The sequence below is a fragment of the Psittacula echo genome (genome assembly GCF_963264785.1).
Source record: "Psittacula echo genome assembly, chromosome: 11".
Classification (NCBI taxonomy): Eukaryota; Metazoa; Chordata; class Aves; order Psittaciformes; family Psittacidae; genus Psittacula; species Psittacula echo.
This window is the reverse complement of record NC_137746.1, coordinates 5,912,004-5,931,880: the sequence shown is the minus strand read 5'-3', so window position 1 is coordinate 5,931,880 and position 19,877 is coordinate 5,912,004. Positions and strand designations below refer to the sequence as shown.

Here is a 19,877-nt window from a genome sequence, read left to right as displayed (position 1 = left end):
ATTTAGCAGGATAATTTTACCTGACACTCTGGTGAGGTGGCCCAAGCCATGTTTCAAGCGGCTCCTCTCAGAACACCAGGCTCTTCCTCATCACCCTGGCAGTGCAGAGCAGAGTCATGAGGTATGTGCACACAGTGCTTGTGCCCTTTCCCACTGCAGCTCCCCAAGTCTTGTACACAAAAACCAAGCTACTCAGCCACAGTTTCACCCCAAAAATTGGAGGTAATTTATTAAATTTTATCACTGACTGAAAAAAGTCACTAATGTTTCTTAATAATAAGTTAATGTTCTTAACAGAAAACCCCCAAGCCATATACTGCATTTGCTCAGACTTAATACATTTAAACAGTACGGTACTCAATAGGTTCCCCTTCATAGAAGGGAGTTTTCAACCACACCACAAGCCTTTGAATCTTCCCCACTGCTCACTCAGGCAAAATAAACTCCCTGGATGGCAACTTCAGCAGTCCCGCATTCCACTTCTCTTCTGTGTGGGTCACAGCACCCATCCACCCACCTTCACCTTCATCACCAGCAACAGCAAAAGGGAGCGGGCAGCAGAAAACAGATGTAACTTTACAACTGCAGCCCAAGGTGTTCTCCAGCCATGCTGCAGAGGCAGAGGTCTCAGCCTGCCTCTTCTCAAGGAGCTGATAAAGCAAACTGGGCAGCAGGAGGCTGCTCTAAACCCCACAGCACTGTGTGGACAGGGGCAGAAACAACATGACACCTAATAGAGCACTAAGACTGCCTGTGCGGATGCAGCTCTGCTAGTGTTTCCCCTGAGGGTGGAAGACAAAACCCTGCTTGCCCTGCTCACATTGCATTCATCCTTCCTCCTTGGCTCCACAGACATGTTTTGTGATTCTGTTCTAAGGGCATGACAAGAGAAAGGCAAGTCCTTGAACAGAATGAAACTGCTGAAGAAAACTGTCCAGGACAACAGCACAGAAATTGAGCGTCCTTTCCACAGCCACCTCCTCACATCACGCTCATACTGCTGGCCAAGGAGCCTGGCTCCTCTGGGGCTCACCCAGTTAATTCTTACTTTAACATACAGAACACTCTCCACTGACTGTATGTTTCAGCTTCTACATTGTTAGTGCTTATAGAAAGGACAAACAATTCTAGCAACTTTCTGCAGCTGAAGCACTCACAACCCTGGACCCCAGGATTGCTGCCCAGACACAGCCGGTTAAAACTGCGTGGCTCCTCCTCAACTAAAAACTCCTTGCAACCAATGCATATGAGACCTCTGCAAGATTTCCAAGCAGGAGACAGATTAATTTAGGGCACTATTTGGACCATTTTTGACAAAATCTTTGCTGTCTGCCACTCATGCTGCTCCCACACCCCCAACCGGCCACCAATATGCACAAAGAAGTCAGCAAACAAGATTCAGAATTAAAATCCCTGTGTGCTTGATACTCCCTGCTCCCAGGAAGGCCTCTGCCCTCTCCACTTGCCTGCTGCAGGGAGGGTGATATTTTGCACAGTGGGTCCATCACACACCTCAGGAGGCAGCTGCAGCCTTCGTCAAGGGGGTGATGAACCCATGCTCACAGCAGCTATCATGACACTATGGAAGCACATAGCTCTTTGGTCATTAACAGCAGTCAAAGCCACCGGCATCACATCTCCAATCTGTAAAAGTAAACCCAAGCCAGACACCTTGCAGAAGCTGGCAAAGCCCACCCATCCATATGGCCAGAGACAGACACCAGCAGGCTGTTTTGTTACTCAGCAACCTCTATCATCATCCTGCTTCCCCTCCTCATCCTCTTCTGTTTCTGTTTTAATCTGGGCCACCCCGAGCCGGTACAGAGCATCGCGAATCACCACCTCCCCAGGCTGGCAGCTCTGCACAATCTCCTGGATCTGCCGATTGACAATTTCCCTGCTGGTGAGGAAGTCCATGAGGCGGTTGTAGAGGTAATAGTGTGTGGCGTTCTCAAAGGTGATGGGCTTTTGGCGGACATTGCTGGTTTTGCTGTCGTTGATAGCAGCAATGATGGCGCTGTACGGCTCCAGCTCACGGCACAGGGACATGCAGTGGTGCTGAGCTGTTGGGTCTCGGGAGCTGTTCTGCTCCAAACCCGTGTGAACAATTCGGCGTGCTGCTGACTTGGTGATTGGGTGCTGCATAGAGTGCTCAGCCACAGTCATGTCCACACTGTAGTGCTGGTCGAGCAGTTCAGGGCAGGACACGTACTGCAAGAGAGACACGTACCAGGTAGAACAAAAAGCAATTTCCCCACAGCTGAGAAGAGCAAGACAAAACTGGCACTTGGTGGAACTCCAACCAGCACTATGATCGAGGAGAGAGGGAGGGCCAACTGATTCAGGCTTCCACTAAACACCACAAAGGTGGTCCTCACTCATATGCCCTCAGAGATAACCCCAAGGCATTAGCAGCCCTTTTCTTCTCTCATTTTTCAAGCAACAGCAGTAGTTTGAAAGAAGTGAGTTGTTGTGTCAAAGTGACATACTCAAAATTTCAGGATTTGAACTGCTCTATTAAGAAGCATGAACCTAATGTAACACCCCAACTGACAGATAACACTTTCCACTGTGCTCAGAAGCTGTGAGCTGGCAAAGCTGCAAGTCAGGAGACACTGATCAGGCCAAATTACCTTAAGGCACAACACATGCTACATATACTTTTTTAAAGTTACTTAAATCTCACTTGAAACTTTTCCATATGGGATTGGCACAGCAGAGTGCAAACTGAACATAACTAACCGTTGGAGGATCCATGGGGTCAGAGAAGCAGCCCTGGTTCTTCCCCCACATCTGGGAAGTCAGGCCAGAACAGCAGACATCTGCACACAGTGCCACTGAAGATGCTGTATCAACAACATACACTGGAGGCCAGTGACGTGAGGAAACCAACAAGTCCACATGATCCCGGGCATTTTCTCCTCTTACTATGTACTTGGAGCCACACACAACCTGGAAAGAAAAGGATTAACACGAAACACCACACTAAAACTGAAAACTTATGGGAAAAATATAGCCTTAAAGTATGAAACTTCCTTTCAGGTATTCCAGAAAACACAGTAACTAGCCAGTTACTTTCTCTAAATATATCCTGTTTCCTCCTCATACACATTCAACTTTATCTTGTTCAAGAAGAGGTAATTTTCAGCTACATATCAGGAGCAACATCAAAACCAGGCTTCAGATCACTAGCTGATATTAAAATCCCTCCAGGACTGGTCATACTCTGAGCCCCAAGGCAGTGTGTTTCATTCCAGAGGCTCAGAGGCACCTACTCCATTGCTTCTATTTAATAAGGGAGTTCCACACTGGTAAGTCAGGTAACATTGAATATAGCAAGACAAGAAAAAACATTGCAGCTCCAGCCCTCCTTACCTGATGTGGACACACTTTGTAGATTTTCCCTCCTGTGTGATGAGCAGAGGCTTGTGTGATACTTGTCCCATTCTGTACAAACTCATAGAGAGCCAGGAGGGAGTAGCAGAGCCGGTCCTAGAAAACACAGGCCCCAGAAAAAGTCTGGATGTGGTTAAAATTAATGGACTCCTCCAGGGGTAGAAGCCTGCAGGCAAGGTCTCCCAAATCCTGATCTCCTCTTCATCCAATAACTTCCTAGTCCCACACTCAGCACTGTGAGGATGACAAGCAATTGCATGATGCTGAGCCTGTGACAAGGTAATTACAGGCTTCCTTTCTTCTAGTCCACAAAAGTTCAATTTATTTCACCATGTGTAAATTATCCTATAACGTGTAGGCACTCACTTCTAACCCACCCCTGCCCTCAGTGCAGTCAGATGAGAAGTTAATTAACTAGGATGGCAAGTGTGAATGAGGGAAAGAGTGAAGAACAGCTCCACTCCTGCAGAGTGTGTGGGCAAACAAGCCATTACCTTTGTATCTGAAGGCTCCCAGGGGATGCTGCACTGTGTCAGAAAGCTCTGCAGCTCTTCTTCACTGTAAGAGCTTAACAGCTCAAGCCTGAGGATTTCTTCCTGAAGGAGCCTCACCAAGGCACTCCCATTACCTGCAAAGGCAGGAAACAAGTCTCAGCATTCATTCTCAGGAAGGAAAGTCACCCAAAGAATTTATTCCAAAGACTACAGAAGCAGAGACTGCACAACCAACCGCCAGCAAGAGAAACCCATGAATAGCTCAAAGCATGTCACAGCCCACACTTCTCTCAAACCCGCTGCTAATGAGGTCACCAGACTGAGCTCAGCAGAGCTGCAAACTCCAGGAGCACTTCTCTATCCTGTCGTTTGTAATCTTTAAATTACTGCTGGACTGACATGAGGATAAACAAGTGACTGGTGAGTGCAGAGAAATGTGACTGAAGCCTTCAGACTGAGCAGCTCCATGCTTACCCTTCATATCTCCCTGGCTCTTCCTCTGGAGCTCCACTTCCAGGAAAGCCCATGTAACTCTTCTGCAGCTCTAAAACAGCTGCAGCCCTATCTGCAAAGCCAACTCATACACTTATTAAGCTTGCAAAGCCAGCTTTCCTTCTTATACCTAATGCCTAAACTGTTAAGGGAACTGGGTGCTAACTAAATTCAGCTCTCATACATCTGAGCTTATTCATCACATGGTTTCTTGTTACATGCAGTCAATGACCTGCATATACTGAATATTGACAACACTGATCAGGACTAGCACTCTCACCTCCCAGACTCGTTAAGTTCTGTAAAAACTTATTCATCTTTTACTGAAATCGTGATATTGAGCTGCACGGCCTGCAGCTGTCTCAGTCCAAGTATCAGTCTAACAGGACATTGACTTGACTGGCATTCAAGTTGTGCATGCATCCCTCTGCAATCAGACTGTGTATTGTTTGGGGTACAGTCTCAGATGCATCAGAGCACACCAACGTATTCAAGCTTTCCCGGGCAGGCCAAAGCTCAAGCTTACTTACCCCAGTATTCTTGCCTTCTCTCAGCAGACAAAATTGCAATCATCAATTCTCAACTCTAAAGATCACCAAAAGTCACCACCACATAAAGCACTCCCTTAATAAGCACAACCTCAGCAGTTACCTGGCACTGGCTGTGCATTCAGGTTCTTGTCCTTCTCAGTGTTGATCACCATCGCTCCTCTCATCAGTGGAGGGAAGAAAGGAGCAACAATAGAAGCATCAAACTTTGTGATGGGGATGCTAGAAGGAAAAGCCACCTGCTCAATCACCTCTGTCTCCATTGTGGACCAGAAGTCTTCTACATTCACTTCACTTGATGGCAGGAATTCCGGCCAAGTAAACTAAAAAGAGCAAGAAACGCACTGGTCAAATACAAATAGCCTTAGCTCAACTGACAGTTTTGAGTGAGACAGCCTCACTCAAGGCATAAGGACTCAGGAAAGTTCTCAGGCTAAATACAACATGATGGTTTCAGACTCCTAGAGTTCCCCACCACCACTTTTCTGTGGGTGAGAGTCAAAACCATTTACTTGACATCAAAGCCAGACATGCTGCATAGGACAAGTGGGGCTTTTCTCCTCATTAGAGAAGACAACACCTCAAGAAAACTGCTGTTGGAGAAAAAACAGAATGCTTTCATGTCACAGGAAGAAGGCCAAGTTCAGCAGCTTTCATCCAAGGTCCCTAACTCTGAGAGCCTACTGGACAAAAGCTGTGGTCCAGAGACAGAGGATCTTGTTTTCCCCAAACCATACATCAACGCCTCTAAGAGGAAGCACAGGCAACACCACTCCAGCCACATCCTCTTACTAGGCATCAGCAAAAAACTGCTCACAAATGTCTCATGTAATTATTGTGCGTCAGAAAGACCAGAGTCAGCAAAAATCATTACGATCTGCTTTGAATACAAACAGGATCTGAAGGTTGTGAGAAGCCCACCTCTATGTTTTTCAGTGCCAGGACATTTTCCACATTCCTCTGGGCTATTTCCACCTTGGGGGTTATGCCACAGATTCCACAGATCATATCATTGTAATCCCGGACTGTCAGGCATTCAAAGGCCCAGTAGCCATTGCACAGCAGTTCCTGGAGCTGAACCTGCTCATCAGGGCTCACGCTTTTTTCTGAAAAGAGAACATGCCACTATTAGAGTTTTCACTTCCTAAAGTCAGTGAAGAGGTGCTAGAACTCTCCTATGCAGAGTTAAAAACAAAGCTGATCTCCAGAGAGTTGTTACAAAGAACTGGTCATCAAGATACTGTTTGGTTTAGGAAGTGATTTAACAGAAACATACCACACCAGAATTTGCCTTTTTGTAACCTAACAATCATCAGGAGGTCAGTTTAGTTTATTACAGTAAAAAAAAAAAAAAAACAAAAAAAAAAAAACAAAACAACCCAAGAAGGAAAACCCACCAGTTTGCTCCTGAACAGAGTCGAGGATATTGCCAACAGCCACTCTGGGATCCTCTCCAAGTTTAATGTGGTTTCGGATTGCAAACAGAAGATCCAAGCTCACTAACAACTTGTTACCCACATTGAAAAGGCCTGCATTTAAAACACAAACCACTTATTGTCCATAGGGTTCCAGATCTTCCTCACAAAGAAATATATTCCTTATTGATATACAACATACAAATACGGTTCAGAGGATAACGGAATCACATGGATAGTGCTTCTGGGACTGTTCCCTCTGCAGATTAGCTCATCTCAGACTTTATGCATTTAAATTTAAATGCTTTTAAATTTAAAAAGCTACAAGGAACAGCAGCCAATCCATCTCCTCAGCTCCACACTGCATTGCAGGAGGCCCACACTGACTGCCACTCAAGCCTCACCAGTCAACACTGAGAAACAGCTCTCTGCAGAGATGTTTTTGACTCATCTCAGGGGTTGTCTTGCAGAACACAACATTTACCACTCACACAGTGAAGCAAGGCACAGTCTTTCTCAAAGCATTCATACGTGCTTTCTCTCAGAAATACAGATTTACTTGCAGAAGAATAGTGCAAGTAAAAAATAATTCAAGCTGAATACACTGGGAAAGGGAAAATGCTTTTCTGTAAGTTGGTATGCTGACATTTTTCCTACCTGTGTAAATATCAGTGAAGCTATGGAGAGCCAAACACTGCAGGTTCAAGCACACTTTGACCTGAGCTGTAACCACCTGTAATCTATTAGCTGTTAGCAGCCAGCACTCCTGAGGACCAGCAAGGGAACTGTAACAGACAAAAGGCAACTCAAAGTCAAGCCAACAGGGGTTTCAGTCCAGTCCTGCAGTAACTTTGGATGTTCTAGAGGAGATGAGTTCATTAGTAAGTCAGTCTAAGCCAGTTCACATCATTTCACACCAGAAAAAGAAATAACTACATTAAAATGATCCCCCTGGCAGAGTCAGGTCACTGCTCACATTCCTTTAACAGCACTAAAACATATCTCCAGCTCCATACATCAGGCACATAGTACTGGAGAGCTGGAGAAAATCTACAGCCCCAGCTGCCCTGGAAGAAGTGTCAGCCCTATTGCTGTGGTACAACAAGTGGTGGTTAGTAACACGTTTTCTCTGCTAGCCTGTCCCCGCACAGAGATTCAGAAAGGCTGCTCCTCTGCAGTACAGCTGCTGAGGAAGAAGTTCAGACAGAAAAATGCCAGTTTTGCCCTAATGCCAGAAATACAGCTGAGAAACCAAGAATCAAAGTGAAAGCTAGCTCCCTCCCACTGGCAGGGGTTTAATTAGAGGATACACAGACACATGTGAGAGTCCCACTGCAAAGCAGCCCAGCATGGAAGCAAGGATTTACAAAGCACAGGTTAGTAAGTCATGAGGTGAGGGACAAGGGGCGGGATAGCACTGTTCTGCAAAAATTACTGAGTATAAGAAGTACCTCTACCAGAAAAAAAAAAATCTCAGTTAGTACTAACCTGACCAAAGGGAAAACACACAACTGGTATCAAGAAAATCTTTTTCATTGAAGAAACAAACACAACAATAAACTACCCAACATTTTGCTGGGGGAAGCATTTCAGCTCACGCTTTTGACAACAAAAGGATGTTTGGCAAACTCAGTAAGGAGATATCCTATAGGCTTTCACAGAAACCTGCTTAAGGTAATCCAGCCTACATACTGGTAGCTTCTGAAAGTATTTCAGGTTTCTATTTGGATATCTGTTCAAAAAAGGATTCACTCAAGCCCATGCTAAGCCATGAAAAGAACGAAAACAACATAAGCAAAAAGATCACACAGGAAATATTCAGATCAGGAAGAGAGAGAAAAGGGAAATCACATAATGCATATCTCACAAGTTTGCATCTGTCAGGCTCAAAACATCAGAGTGGAAAACAAAAAAGAGATGACTAATGAAAAGACTCTGTTTCAAGATAGAAAAAAAATAGATCTAGACTTAGCAGTCACTTTTGATCAAGCTCTCCCCTTGTATAGAAATGCCAACTATGACACACTACACTGCACAGGAGATACAGTTTATCCCTAACCAGCTAAACCCTTTCCACACACTTAGCTTAGTGCCACTTACATCCGCTTCAGTACCAGGGCTAAAGCAAATACTATTTCAGGCACACTTTAACAGAGTATCAGCACAAGGTTGAAAGAGTCACAAGTCTAAAACAGAATCTTACTTCTGTCCCCCTTTGAACAATGGGCTGTTACAGAGGAGGCACTGCGCAGATGGAGACTCATAGTAGTTTGACCAGGAGGTCTGCTCTATGGTGACTGTCTCCTCACTCACGTTGGACAGGATGAGCCGTGAGCTGTTGAGTTCCTGGATGAGCGTGAAGACCTCTGCCAGCTCCGATTCATTCTCTGGGATCTGCATTACCTTGCGCAGCAACTGCAACGTGGACTGACGCTGGATCTCTTTCTGGGAGGGGGTTAAGGGTTCACTGGTGTTCAGCATATCAGACTGACCTGGACTCACCTCCTAAAAAGCAAGTGAAACATATTCAACTAGGCAGGCACGGGATGAAATGTTAAGAAGCCCAAAGAAGTCAAAAAAGGTAGGAGAAACACAGTAATCTTTGTACCCAGCAGACTCGACTTGACTTAATTACAGAGCTCAGCCTTTCAGGAACTCCTATGATACTGCTAAGACCATCAGATTTGTCATTAAACCGGAGCATTTGGATTGAGGATCAAGAGGGTGAGGACAATCGTGTGACAGGAATGTTAAACACATCTAGAGCCAGAAAATAAGAAAACAAACTAAATGAGGAAGAGAGAAGGCACATGCCTCTCAAAATGCAAGCTGCACTAAGGGCACTGCTGTTCCTGACACAGCTGCTTACACTTGAGTTTCACACAGGCCATTTCAGTTTGTTTTGTTCAAAAACATTACACAGTTATGTTCTTCAAAATAAAAAAGACAAGTGCAAGAGTCATATTACCACAGAAACTAACATGCAGCCTGTCTATGTGCTGAGTGGGCATTTCAGCTAAGAACAGGACACCTCCTTTTTTTCCTCTTCTTTTTTTTAATCAATTCTGTATGAGAAAAGCCAACCTCTGAAACTTCAAATGCAAAAAATCCCCAGACAAACCAACCCCAGAATTTATGATTTACATCCATGTAGAACAGCAGACCGCTGAAAACCACCTTTCTACAACAGGAAACAAATACTACACCCTGAAATAAATTTAGGCTGGAAGTAAAGTTGCACTACAAGCCCTTAAAAATAGGAAGCTCTAATAGATCTACTAACTTAACTGACATTAGCCACAAACTGGTCACAGAGCATACTTGGGAGTTTCTTGATGAGGTTCAGCAAAGCTAACACAACAAATGTGACTTTAGGGGTGATTTCCCCAGCACGTACTGACATGTTATAAGCATTTTTAAGCTACAGAGACATCCAGTGGTAGAACTGAGTGCTCTCAGGCTCATTCTCAGCCTGAAACACCAATACTGCAGGAGTTGGACAGTAACATCATGAGTGTTTTCAATAGGACACTATTGTCACAAAAGCTTACAATAATGAAAAAACAATAACATGTTCCCATGGGCACTAGCAAACTAAGGTACTTCCCTGCCCACCTCATGACAGCCTTTTGAGAATACAAGTTATTCTGAACCTTACCAGGGATTTTGCTGTTTTCTCAGCTCTGTCTTTGGCAAGATTGTATCCACAGCTTGGACAGATGCGTGGCTTGTGCCTGTTTGTATACACATAACTACAAGAGGGGTTCTTGCATTTCCCTCTGCCACGTGACGTTGCCAATCCCAAATCCTGAATGACACACAAAAAAGTATTTACTGAACTTGACTTTTAGACATCTTAGACTTTTAACAGTTGGACTTGATGATCTCAAAGGTCTTTTCCAACATAAATATTTTTGTGATTCTATGACAACAAGGTTCTAGAAAAGCCTGCTTGAATATCATGCTTTTCCCCACGTTATGATGCCCCATTTAAAAGTCAAACAGGCCCTGTCACTTTGCACTGAATACTTTTAACTGGCATTCAAACATTTTGGGGCCAGTTCCAGAGACCATAAACACTCACACGTTGAATTCATTCAGAAAACACTGATCCTCCCTGCTGAACTCAAGGAGAGGTGGGGATTACACTAGGACATGAAGGAAAATCTAGTACTTAACAAGATTTAACAGTATGCAGTCACCCTGGATTAGGTCAACAGATGATACACAAAGTACAGATTGTCTCGCATTAAATAGGAGAGATATTTCTGCAAGTCAGTAAAGGAAAGCCACAGAACAGGCTATCCCAGAGATGACATTCCCTGCAGCACAGGTCAGACAACCTGAAAAATGCTCACCAAAGTTACAGTGCAGCTGTACTTGTAGGAAGGGAATAGGTCTGGTTTGACCTCCACTACTTCAACCTGAGATGCCCTGCTGGTCAAAGCACTGTGGAGCTAGAGATTGAAAGCAGAAAAAAAACCAAACACCCATGAGATACCTACTTCTGAATACATATATCCTGTAAGCAATACCTATTAGCATTTTTCCCTTCGCAATAAATCAATTAATGTTCATTTGATATCAGAGGACTACAATACACTGTTTTGCATATTAAGGCGTTACAATTCACACAGAAGTATTACAGCATCTTGGCATACTCTCTCATATTTCACAGGTGAAAGACTTCATAGTCAATATTGCATGTCAGATTATCAAAGCACTAGCAGATCCTCAAAACATCTTTTGGAAGTAACTGGGAGTTTCTCAATGCAGTCAACAAAAGGAGTGTCCAACAGCATTTCTCAGTTCAGTTCTACACTCAGCCATCTCACATTCATGCTGCTTTTGAGCTGTATCATAAAAGCTGTCAGTCATAGATCTTATCATAAGACTGCTACATTTTTATATTCTATTTCTCATCACTCAGGTCGTATCATCTGTGAAAAGAAAACCAACAAAACACAAGGAAACAAACAGGAAAATAATATGCATTTGAAGAATAAACTACAGGTACCTTTCGCTCCTCAGCACTTGGTGGCTGCAGAATTGACTGGCCCAATTGTTTCAGTGTACTGGGCTTCAAGCCTGATGTTCTCACAGGGGAATGCTTGTCTTGAAAGAGAAAAGGGATGCAGCAGGTTAGATATGAGAAAACAGGACCTGTTTCATTCAACGTCTTCGCTAAATGCCATCATAGTCATGTGAGATTTTTTCCTCTGAACTTGGAATGACCCAAGCAGGTGTTTCATGGCCCATTCTGCACAATCAAGAGAGTGCTTTTCTCTAGCATAGGTCACTATCTCCCTTCAGACCTATCTTATTATGTGAGAGAGAGAGAGAGCACTTCAATGTGGTGAAGACAGACAACTGCTCCCAAAGCGTTCCAGAGAATACAGCTCTTACCAGCATTCCCAAAAGCCTGTCTGTTGCTCGACTGTTCAGTGCTGGCTTCTCTCCCCACGCTGGCTGGTGCAGGCAGAATGGCTCGCATGGGTCTTGCTGCAGCCAGCAAGGAGGGCTTCGGTCTTGGTTTACTCTTTACTTCTTGTCCTTTGTGTGTAGGAGTTGAAGCATCAATTCTGAAAGAGGAGAGCTACAGTTGATAAAAAAATTCCATCGATTCCCCCTCAACCTCAATTTCTTCTCTTTCCTGAGCTGTGCTTTATTAGCACAATAATCACAGCTACTGTGAAAGGAGAAGCAGCACCAAGGATACATCTGCCCTGTGACCACAGTTTGTCACTTCAAAAATATTAGCCCTGATAAACAAAATCACAAAGGAACAATCCAGAACTAGCACAAAACAGACAGCAAACAGAACAGGCCTTACAGGAAGCACTGCCAACATCTTACAATTTCTTGGGTTAGTCTCATCAGCACACAAAAAACATCATATGCTCCCATAACATGGAAAACTGACTCACCCCACTGGCTTTTTTGCAGAGGCATTTGGACTCGGCACCTCAGTAGATAGTAGCATCCCCATCCCTACACTATCTTTCTCTGCCTGCTCTGTGGAAGACTCTCCTTGCCGATGACTCTCTTGACTCAGCACCACTCCAGTAGCACTCAGTCTGTCTTCAGCAAGCACACTGTTTGCAAGAACATGAGCCTCAGAGACGATCACTTCCTCCCACTCCAGCTCCTGCATTTGCTCTCCAACAGGCACAGCATTCAGCAGCTGGCTGACAGCTTCAGAGCTTTCCAGGGCAGACTTGGAGGTACTTTCACTCACAGCTGCTGGCTCTGTGAATACTGACTGTTGACCTCTTTTAGCTGCTGGAGTTTTAAGAGAGGTGCCTGAATTTGGCTCAGATTTGTTTTTTGGTTGCTTTTCCTGGAAATAAAGAGATAGTTATATTTCAGAGCTCTACATTTTAACAGATAAGTTTGCTTCACATATGCCAGGTTTGCCATGCCTTATTTAATGCTGGATCAAACCAACAGAATCCTAAGTATTTAAGCAGCAAGTTGTACAAGAGCAGACAGACATCATCTCCTACAAAAGCAAGTCCCTGTTAACATTTTACCTAGCCTCCTGGCCCTCCATGTATTATTTTTAGACACTGTTTATTGTGAAATATCAGTCTTTCTTAAACTCCCTCAAATACCACCATTAGCACCAACATCACAAACTCACCCACCACCCTCTGTAATAAGGGCCCACCTCCTACACTCCGCTTTCAAAGCTTCAGCTCTGATGCTGTCCTTTCACATGATTGAGAATCCAGAGGGAGAGAGAGAACTCCTGTCTTCCTATCTTTTGATATGTGCATTCAGAAAACCATACATTTGAGCAAGTACATGAAACAATTACTTCAGAAAGGTTTTCTGGCTCTAAGAAAAATGTTACCCTCAAGGCTAAGGCTATAGAACCCATGTATTGGGGCCAAGAAAGGTTTGATGTAACACTGAATTGGTATGCAAAAAGACATCAGAAATGGAACCAAGAGCTTCTGGCATGATAAACACATTAATTTTAAGCTCTCTACAGAGTTCATACTCAGAAGGATAATCCAGGTGCTCAAAAACAGCCATAGAATCAATCTTAGAATGGCTTGTTTAAAGGAGACCTTAAAAATCATCTAGTTCCAACACCTTCCACTAGACCAGGTTACTCAAAGCCCCAGTCCAATCTGCCCTTGACATCTTATAACCCATGCCCTTTCCTAAGGAACAGAATGGTACGTACATATTTAGTTTTAGTTCTACTGATGTTACTGCCAGTTAAAAAATCAGCTGGTGCATGTTTTTCCCAGGCATGATACCATAGGAAAAAAGTTGAACTGTTTATGCAAATGTGTTCCCAGAAGAGCAGAATGAAACTGAAAGCAGGAAAACTCCTCTAAAAGTATTCAGCTCTAATCAATGCAGAATTTAACAGGAGCAGACATGCCATATTTAGCCAGAAACACATTTTTGCCGTTAGTCATCTACTTCAGCAGGTTTACAGAACAAAAGCTAAGACACCATCGTCACTATTTGTGCCCTACCACACAGGAAGTCCAGCCATCAGATCAGACACTACAGAGTTTGTAAACTGCCTACAAAAGTTCTTGCCCCTAAATGTTTAATGGATCTGGAAATGAAACAAAGCTTCAGAACAAATCCATAAAAAGCCACTGAATGTCAATGCAAAATGTCACACTGACTATCCTTGAACTTGTGCTTGAGTAGGCTTGTTTCAGACAGAGATTTACAGAAGAACACACATCTATTCAGAGCTGACCAGTTACCATGACATTGCCAAAGTTTCAGGAGCAAGTGTTTTTTGCTGTATACAGCTAGTAGAGATGCCAACAACTTGGGCACAGTAGGTACCATGTGGAGGAAGACTTTTCCACTAAAACAAACTTCACAACTCCACCAACACCTGGTGATTTCCTTCCAGCCAAAGGTCAGAACATCATGAATGATCAGACACATGGCCATAAGTCAACAATACCCAAAGCCACTTCAGCTTTCACTAAATCAACTTTATTAGCTAGCTCCTAAAGGATCATATGCCCACTACAGTTGAGAACTGTTCCTCTCTTCTGTTGAAAAAATGTTGAAAGACCACAGGAAACCTCAATTTGTAGAAGAACTTCAAATACAGATAAATTACAAAAAAATAAATGGCTTAACCAAGTTCCTGAGGTTAGCTAGGGCTGCAGCAGGAAGAACACGCAATGCCTTCCAGTCACAGGAACTACAGAACACAAGGACAGGGATTGCTTCTGGCATTATCTGACTTACTGTGCTAGATCTACACATCTAGAAATATCAGACATTCACAAAGACAGCACTTTTTGTCTAAAAACCAGGGAAGGAAAGCCAAATTTACCTTTGGGATCCATTTCCCTCCCAGGAAGTTCCCACATAATGGGCATTTTGGTGGCTTATGCCTGGTGACATAAGTGAAAGAACAGCCAGGATTGGTGCAATTTCCATGTCCCCTTCGAGTATAGGTGGTTGTCTGAAACGAGAGTTGTCAAGAATTTCTCTACAGAGCTGAAAAAAAACCACAGAGCTGAGCTCATGGCTCCCTTTTTCCTCATAAGCGCTTTACAAAGTGTTATTCAGCAAATCACCAGCACTCAACTATTATTCCTTTCACTGATCAACCGCTACACAGCTGGATCAGAGTGAGTCAGCACCATAACTACTCTGAGTGTAACTGCTCAGTCTATACAAGTCTTCACTGTTACCAGAATTAAGTTCAAATTGCAGAGCAGAGATGAGCAACGCATATAACCTACTATAAGGAGACGCTAACCTTGCATTTACAGTGATGTAACAGTTCTGAGTAAATCATACTAAGAGAGCAAGAAAATTATTCGAACAGCAGTCCACAGCAAGCCAAGATGGGACTGACAGACTCATGTCAATGGAGCAACAAGACATGAAGCCAAGCACTCACGATGTAGAGGCAGTTTTCATTGGTGACTTACTGTTGGATGCAGTGGTCCCTGTTGCTTTACTGTAACTTGCTGTGAACTATTGTAACACCACCAGGCACTATTTATAAAGCCAACTAAAGCAGAACCTGTCATCTTTGCCAGGACAACTGCATCAACACATTTGAGTTTCCATCAGTGCAGACATTGATATTCTGAACTCAACACTCCCAAGGCAGCTGCTGTGCCATAGGTCCCTAACTAGGTATGGGGTTTCTTGAGAAATGCAAGTGCTGCTGTCAAAGAAATGAGACAATTTAAGCTGAGTACTTCTCAGGAACTAACACCTGAGGTGTTTCTAGTCTTCCCAAGACACCTGGAAGAATATGACACTATCTGCCACTATAAATATCTGCAGTTTTCCACCAGCTGGAAGTATAAAGGGCCTGGAAAACAGGATTTGAGGCTAGCTTATACAACCCAAGGAGCTCAGTGCTGACTGTACAATGAATTCCTACAATGATTACAGAAACACAGGTGGCTGCAGCAGTTAGATTGAAGAGAAATAATGGTATTCTTCCTCATACAAGAGGCCACAAAACCTTTTACGTAAGTTCTTAAAACCTTAAGTGACTGTTCCTCTCCTGCCACATGGGCAAAGCAACAGCCACCCACGAGACTGGAGAGCTCATGTTTTCCTGTCAAAAGAGTAGATTCTTACCCTTAAAGGGATGGATATTGGCATTTTATGAAGACCAATACGCATCCAAGTGGAGGACACAGACAGCTACGCAGGCCCTGGAAAGGGCAACACAAAGTGCTATTGGCCAGATGTGTTGTGATAGCATTATCTACTGTTTCCAAGAACTCCTTGAGAAAGAAGGCAGCAGAAAGAGGCCCTATAAGACACTTCAGAAATTCAGAGACCCCCATTAGCACACACAATGCATAAAACCAGGGACAAGATATAAACCGACACAATGGCTCCAAATTGGACCATGATCAAACCCTTCCTACTCTAGCTACGACAAACCTACAGTGACATATCTATACCTTAAAATACCACACAAGACTCTGAATCTCTTACCAATTTAATGGATGCTGGATTCTCCACAACAGAATGAGCTGGCAAAGGTAACATAATGAACTGTGTAGCTGGTGTGGAGGAGCTGCTCTCTTCAGTATCCTGAAATGAAGTCAAAGGGAAAATAAATGCAGAAAACGAGAGATATGGTGATCTGTGTCCCACCCTCTCATGAACACTACCATTGAACATGTGTCTTAAGGACTGATGAAAACAGAAAGCAGAAAATAGGAGTGATCATTTCAAAAGCAATGGCCTTAGCAGGTTCACTCTGGAAATTACTAAACTCTTCAGAGATTGCAACTGCAATCAGCAAATTCTTACCAAATAAAGGTTTCTATAACCTATCCCTAAAACCTCAACTTAAAATTACTCCCTTCTACCTCTCTGTAACCAAAAAACAGCTATCAGGAGCAGAGGTAACATTTTCTCATCCCTAAAAATCTTGTAGCTCAACTGCAGAACCCACTCCAAGTATTTTTATAAGAAAAAATTAAAACACCCCAAGCAGTCATCTTAAGACAGAAATTATATCAGCACATGGCAGAGCCAATCTACAAGCAGAGACTCTAATCACAGACTTACAAAAGGTGCTGTCTCCTTCCCCACTGAGCTTAAGCTCTTGCAGCTACCAAAAATCTTAAGTAAAATGTGTTCAGCAGCATTTGGAGCATTTCAGGTGAGAGTCTGGCAGGAGTCTGAGTCTCACTATTAAAACTTACCCTCCCAGTCACCACGGTCACCACAGACACACCATCTGACACCTTAGGACGGGCCACAGCAAGGCTCCCACTGGACATGTCTGTGGAGTTGTTAACTAGAGTCTCCTCAATAACTACTCGAGCTGTCTGATATGGTTGCCCTTCTATTTCCAAAGAAGCCTCATCCAAGAGGATATCTCCAACCACTTTCTCCGTCACAGGCCCAACATAATGAGAGAGAACCTCTGATGCAACTGCTTCCTCCAGAGCATCTGGCTGGGTGAAGGCAGCAGTGTCTTCTGCCAGCCCTTCGATGGCGATACACTGCTGAGAAATGGCCACATGGCTTGAGTCCACAGAAAGGATGTTCTGCACAGCATCACGGGGGACACTGGTGATGTTCGTGGAAGCTCTTAAGCCTTCAGACGCTGCCTGACCCTGTGTGACACACAGTTCCAGAGACTGCCTGCTCCTCTCTTCATGAAGAGTGGTTTTGGGAATAATGATATAATCTGAGCGAGGAAGAATCTTACGGAAACCTGGAATGTCTGGAACTACTGCAGCTAGAGTGGACACCTTGGAATTCTGTTGGCAAAAACAGAGTATAGAATAAATAAATAAGAGAAAGGGAAGAGATTCAGGTCTCAATCCTGCTATTTTAGAGCCTGAAGTTTAAATCGTTTCCGAAGTAGATTGCTGAGAATTTCCCCCATGACAGAGCCTGCAGAATCCCTCTCAGCCCTGGTTTTACCATCCACTTTGCCATCAGTCACTCTGATGACACAACACAAAAATAACTATCCCCATCAGCAGATATTAGACATATCTGTCATGAATTTCAAGACATTATCGCTTACTGAACAGAAAGTGAAAGCAAGACACAGGGGCCTCACACACCGCTTCTTTACAGGCTCTCCTAAGCAGAAATACAAACTGGAATCTGCAGTTAAATGATCCTCCAACACACAGCACTATGTGAGCAGTTAAGTGCCTTTCTTTATGCAGCAAAGAGATGCCAGGAAGCAGACTTACCGGGTCCAATCCCTCTTTCTCTAATTTGGCTTTCTCCAAGTAATAGCTTTTTTCAGCCACACTGAGCAACCTCCAGCTCTCACTGATCTTTTTGTTGATTTCAGATTGAGGGAGGTGGGGGAGCTCTTGCTGTACTTTCAAGTAAATATCATAATAGTAGAGGAGGTAAGCAGATCTGAAATTAAATCAGACACCACAATATTAAGGGCATTCTACATAAATTCTTCTGGCAAAAGAAATCTACAAGTTTTACGTTTGTCTCAAGGTCAAATGACAAGTATGTTACATTCAATTATACTTGTAAATGTGGTTTTTAACCAAATGAAAACTAAGATTCTGGGGAAAACCTCTTAAGTAGGGACAAAGAGGCTAAGGCAAATTATTTTGGGGTAGACAAACTTTAGATCAAGCAATGGTAGCACCTCTAAAGACAAGAATATCCAAGTAGGCTCAGAGTGTCAAATTAATGTTTTCTACATGATATGTTACACTATGAAGTGTTCCAAGCATACTGCAAAGTTCATTCTCATCAGAAACTGCTCCCACAGCACATAGGAGCTGAATGAAGGCACAAGGAACTTACCTAGGCTTTTTGGCTTTTTCTCCATGATCACCAGTGCTTTTGTATTTCTTTTTCTTCTTAGATGGCACTGGTGATGATGCATAAGTGTAAGTGCCCTCTATTTCCTCCATTACCACAGTTACTTCAGTGCCATCATACGGAGCCTCCATTGCTAAAAACATATATTTTATGTTATGCACTTGCCAAGTTAGACCGAATTTCTCAGAACAAAGACTGCTCTTGATCATCTTTGCAAACTGCCAGCACCAATGGCCTAAGTTTGGCTGTTATTAACTAAGGTAAGTACATGTTAGCTATTATCAATTTTTAGAAGAAAATACTTTTATTACTACAACCTCAAACCCATCTGTTCAGTGCAGGCACACTGCATCTGCACTCCAAGGCTGCAGTTCCCCAGGAACCTTACAGTTAAGTTTGGCAATCCAGAAGGAGCCTCATCACCCAAGAAGCAGGTGTCCAGCTACAAGGTACCATGGCCATGCTCCCAAAAAGTGAAGCCAGAGCCTGAATAAGCACAGAACCACCTCAAGCCACCAGATCTCTAAGGCTTCTGGCTTCACACCGATGATGGCCACAGCCTCCAGGGCGCTGGGAGGCAAAAAAGACACGATAAGCCTCAGGAGGTAAAGGGCAACGCTACCCAGGCTCAGGCGCAGCCCACGCCTGACCCGACCTCGGCCCCACGCAGTCACTAATCCCGGTCAAGCCCATTAAATCCAGGTCCTGTCTCCCGCACAGTGGCCGCGGAGCACTGGCGAACTTTCCTTCTATGCGCCCCCCGAGAAAAAGCCCCATAGCCTCGGCCACTCACCGGGCAGCACTGGGGACGCACGGTGGGACAGGCAGCGAGCTGTGGTCACATCCCAGCCGGGGCGCAGCGGCGCGGGGGAGGCAGCGCCGGAGCTACGGGCCAGCCGCATGGAGAGGAGAGCTCAGATGGGCTGTGCGGGGCGGGCCACACCGGCATACTGCGCCGGCGGCAGGCCTGGCCCGGAGCGCTGGAACAGCACCGGCACCACCACCGGAAGTGCAGGAGGCAACATCCGGGTCGCTGCGTGACGATTGGAGAGGGCGGGGCTGGAGCAGCGTCCTCTTGCGTTATGGCGGGAAGGAGCGGGAGGCGCGGAAGGGGCGGGGAGTAGGTGGTGCGCGGGCGCTGGGTGTTTCCCGCCAGTTCTGACGGTGGCGCGGGACCTCGGGTGTAGGGGAGCGCGGCACGATTAGAGCGCAGTTAGCAAAGGGCTCTGTCT

At 44.4% G+C, this 19,877-nt stretch overlaps 1 protein-coding gene across 2 annotated transcripts; it reads right to left on the bottom strand.

Moving 5' to 3' along the window:
• Window positions 1-197: 197 nt before the first annotated feature.
• HMGXB3 (HMG-box containing 3) lies at window positions 198-19,633 on the bottom strand. Of its 2 annotated transcripts, XM_080627121.1 has the most exons (20): window positions 19,439-19,633; window positions 18,628-18,778; window positions 18,045-18,219; window positions 17,034-17,597; window positions 16,315-16,413; window positions 14,675-14,806; window positions 12,273-12,685; window positions 11,752-11,927; window positions 11,363-11,460; window positions 10,704-10,802; window positions 10,004-10,153; window positions 8,549-8,850; window positions 7,003-7,130; window positions 6,328-6,459; window positions 5,852-6,036; window positions 5,034-5,253; window positions 3,891-4,024; window positions 3,376-3,492; window positions 2,743-2,952; window positions 198-2,211 (listed from the first exon to the last, which is right to left on the bottom strand). In XM_080627121.1, the coding sequence occupies exons 1-20, from the start codon at window positions 19,545-19,547 to the stop codon at window positions 1,741-1,743; spliced, it is 4,065 nt and encodes a 1,354-aa protein (XP_080483247.1). In that variant the 5' UTR covers window positions 19,548-19,633; the 3' UTR covers window positions 198-1,740. The 2 variants fall into 2 exon arrangements, with proteins under 2 accessions (XP_080483247.1, XP_080483248.1); XM_080627122.1 differs by lacking the exons at window positions 198-2,211; window positions 2,743-2,952; window positions 3,376-3,492 and adding an exon at window positions 3,494-3,630.
• Window positions 19,634-19,877: the final 244 nt, after the last annotated feature.

Coding starts and splice junctions, on each gene's coding strand:
- HMGXB3 (XM_080627121.1), bottom strand. CDS start 19,547: ATGCGGCTGGCCCGTAGCTCCGGCGCTGCCTCCCCCGCGCCGCTGCGC. Junction 18,779..19,438: donor TGCGTCCCCAGTGCTGCCCG/GTGAGTGGCCGA, acceptor ATATGTTTTTAG/CAATGGAGGCTCCGTATGAT. Junction 8,851..10,003: donor AGAAAACAGCAAAATCCCTG/GTAAGGTTCAGA, acceptor CTTGCTTTTTAG/GAGGTGAGTCCAGGTCAGTC.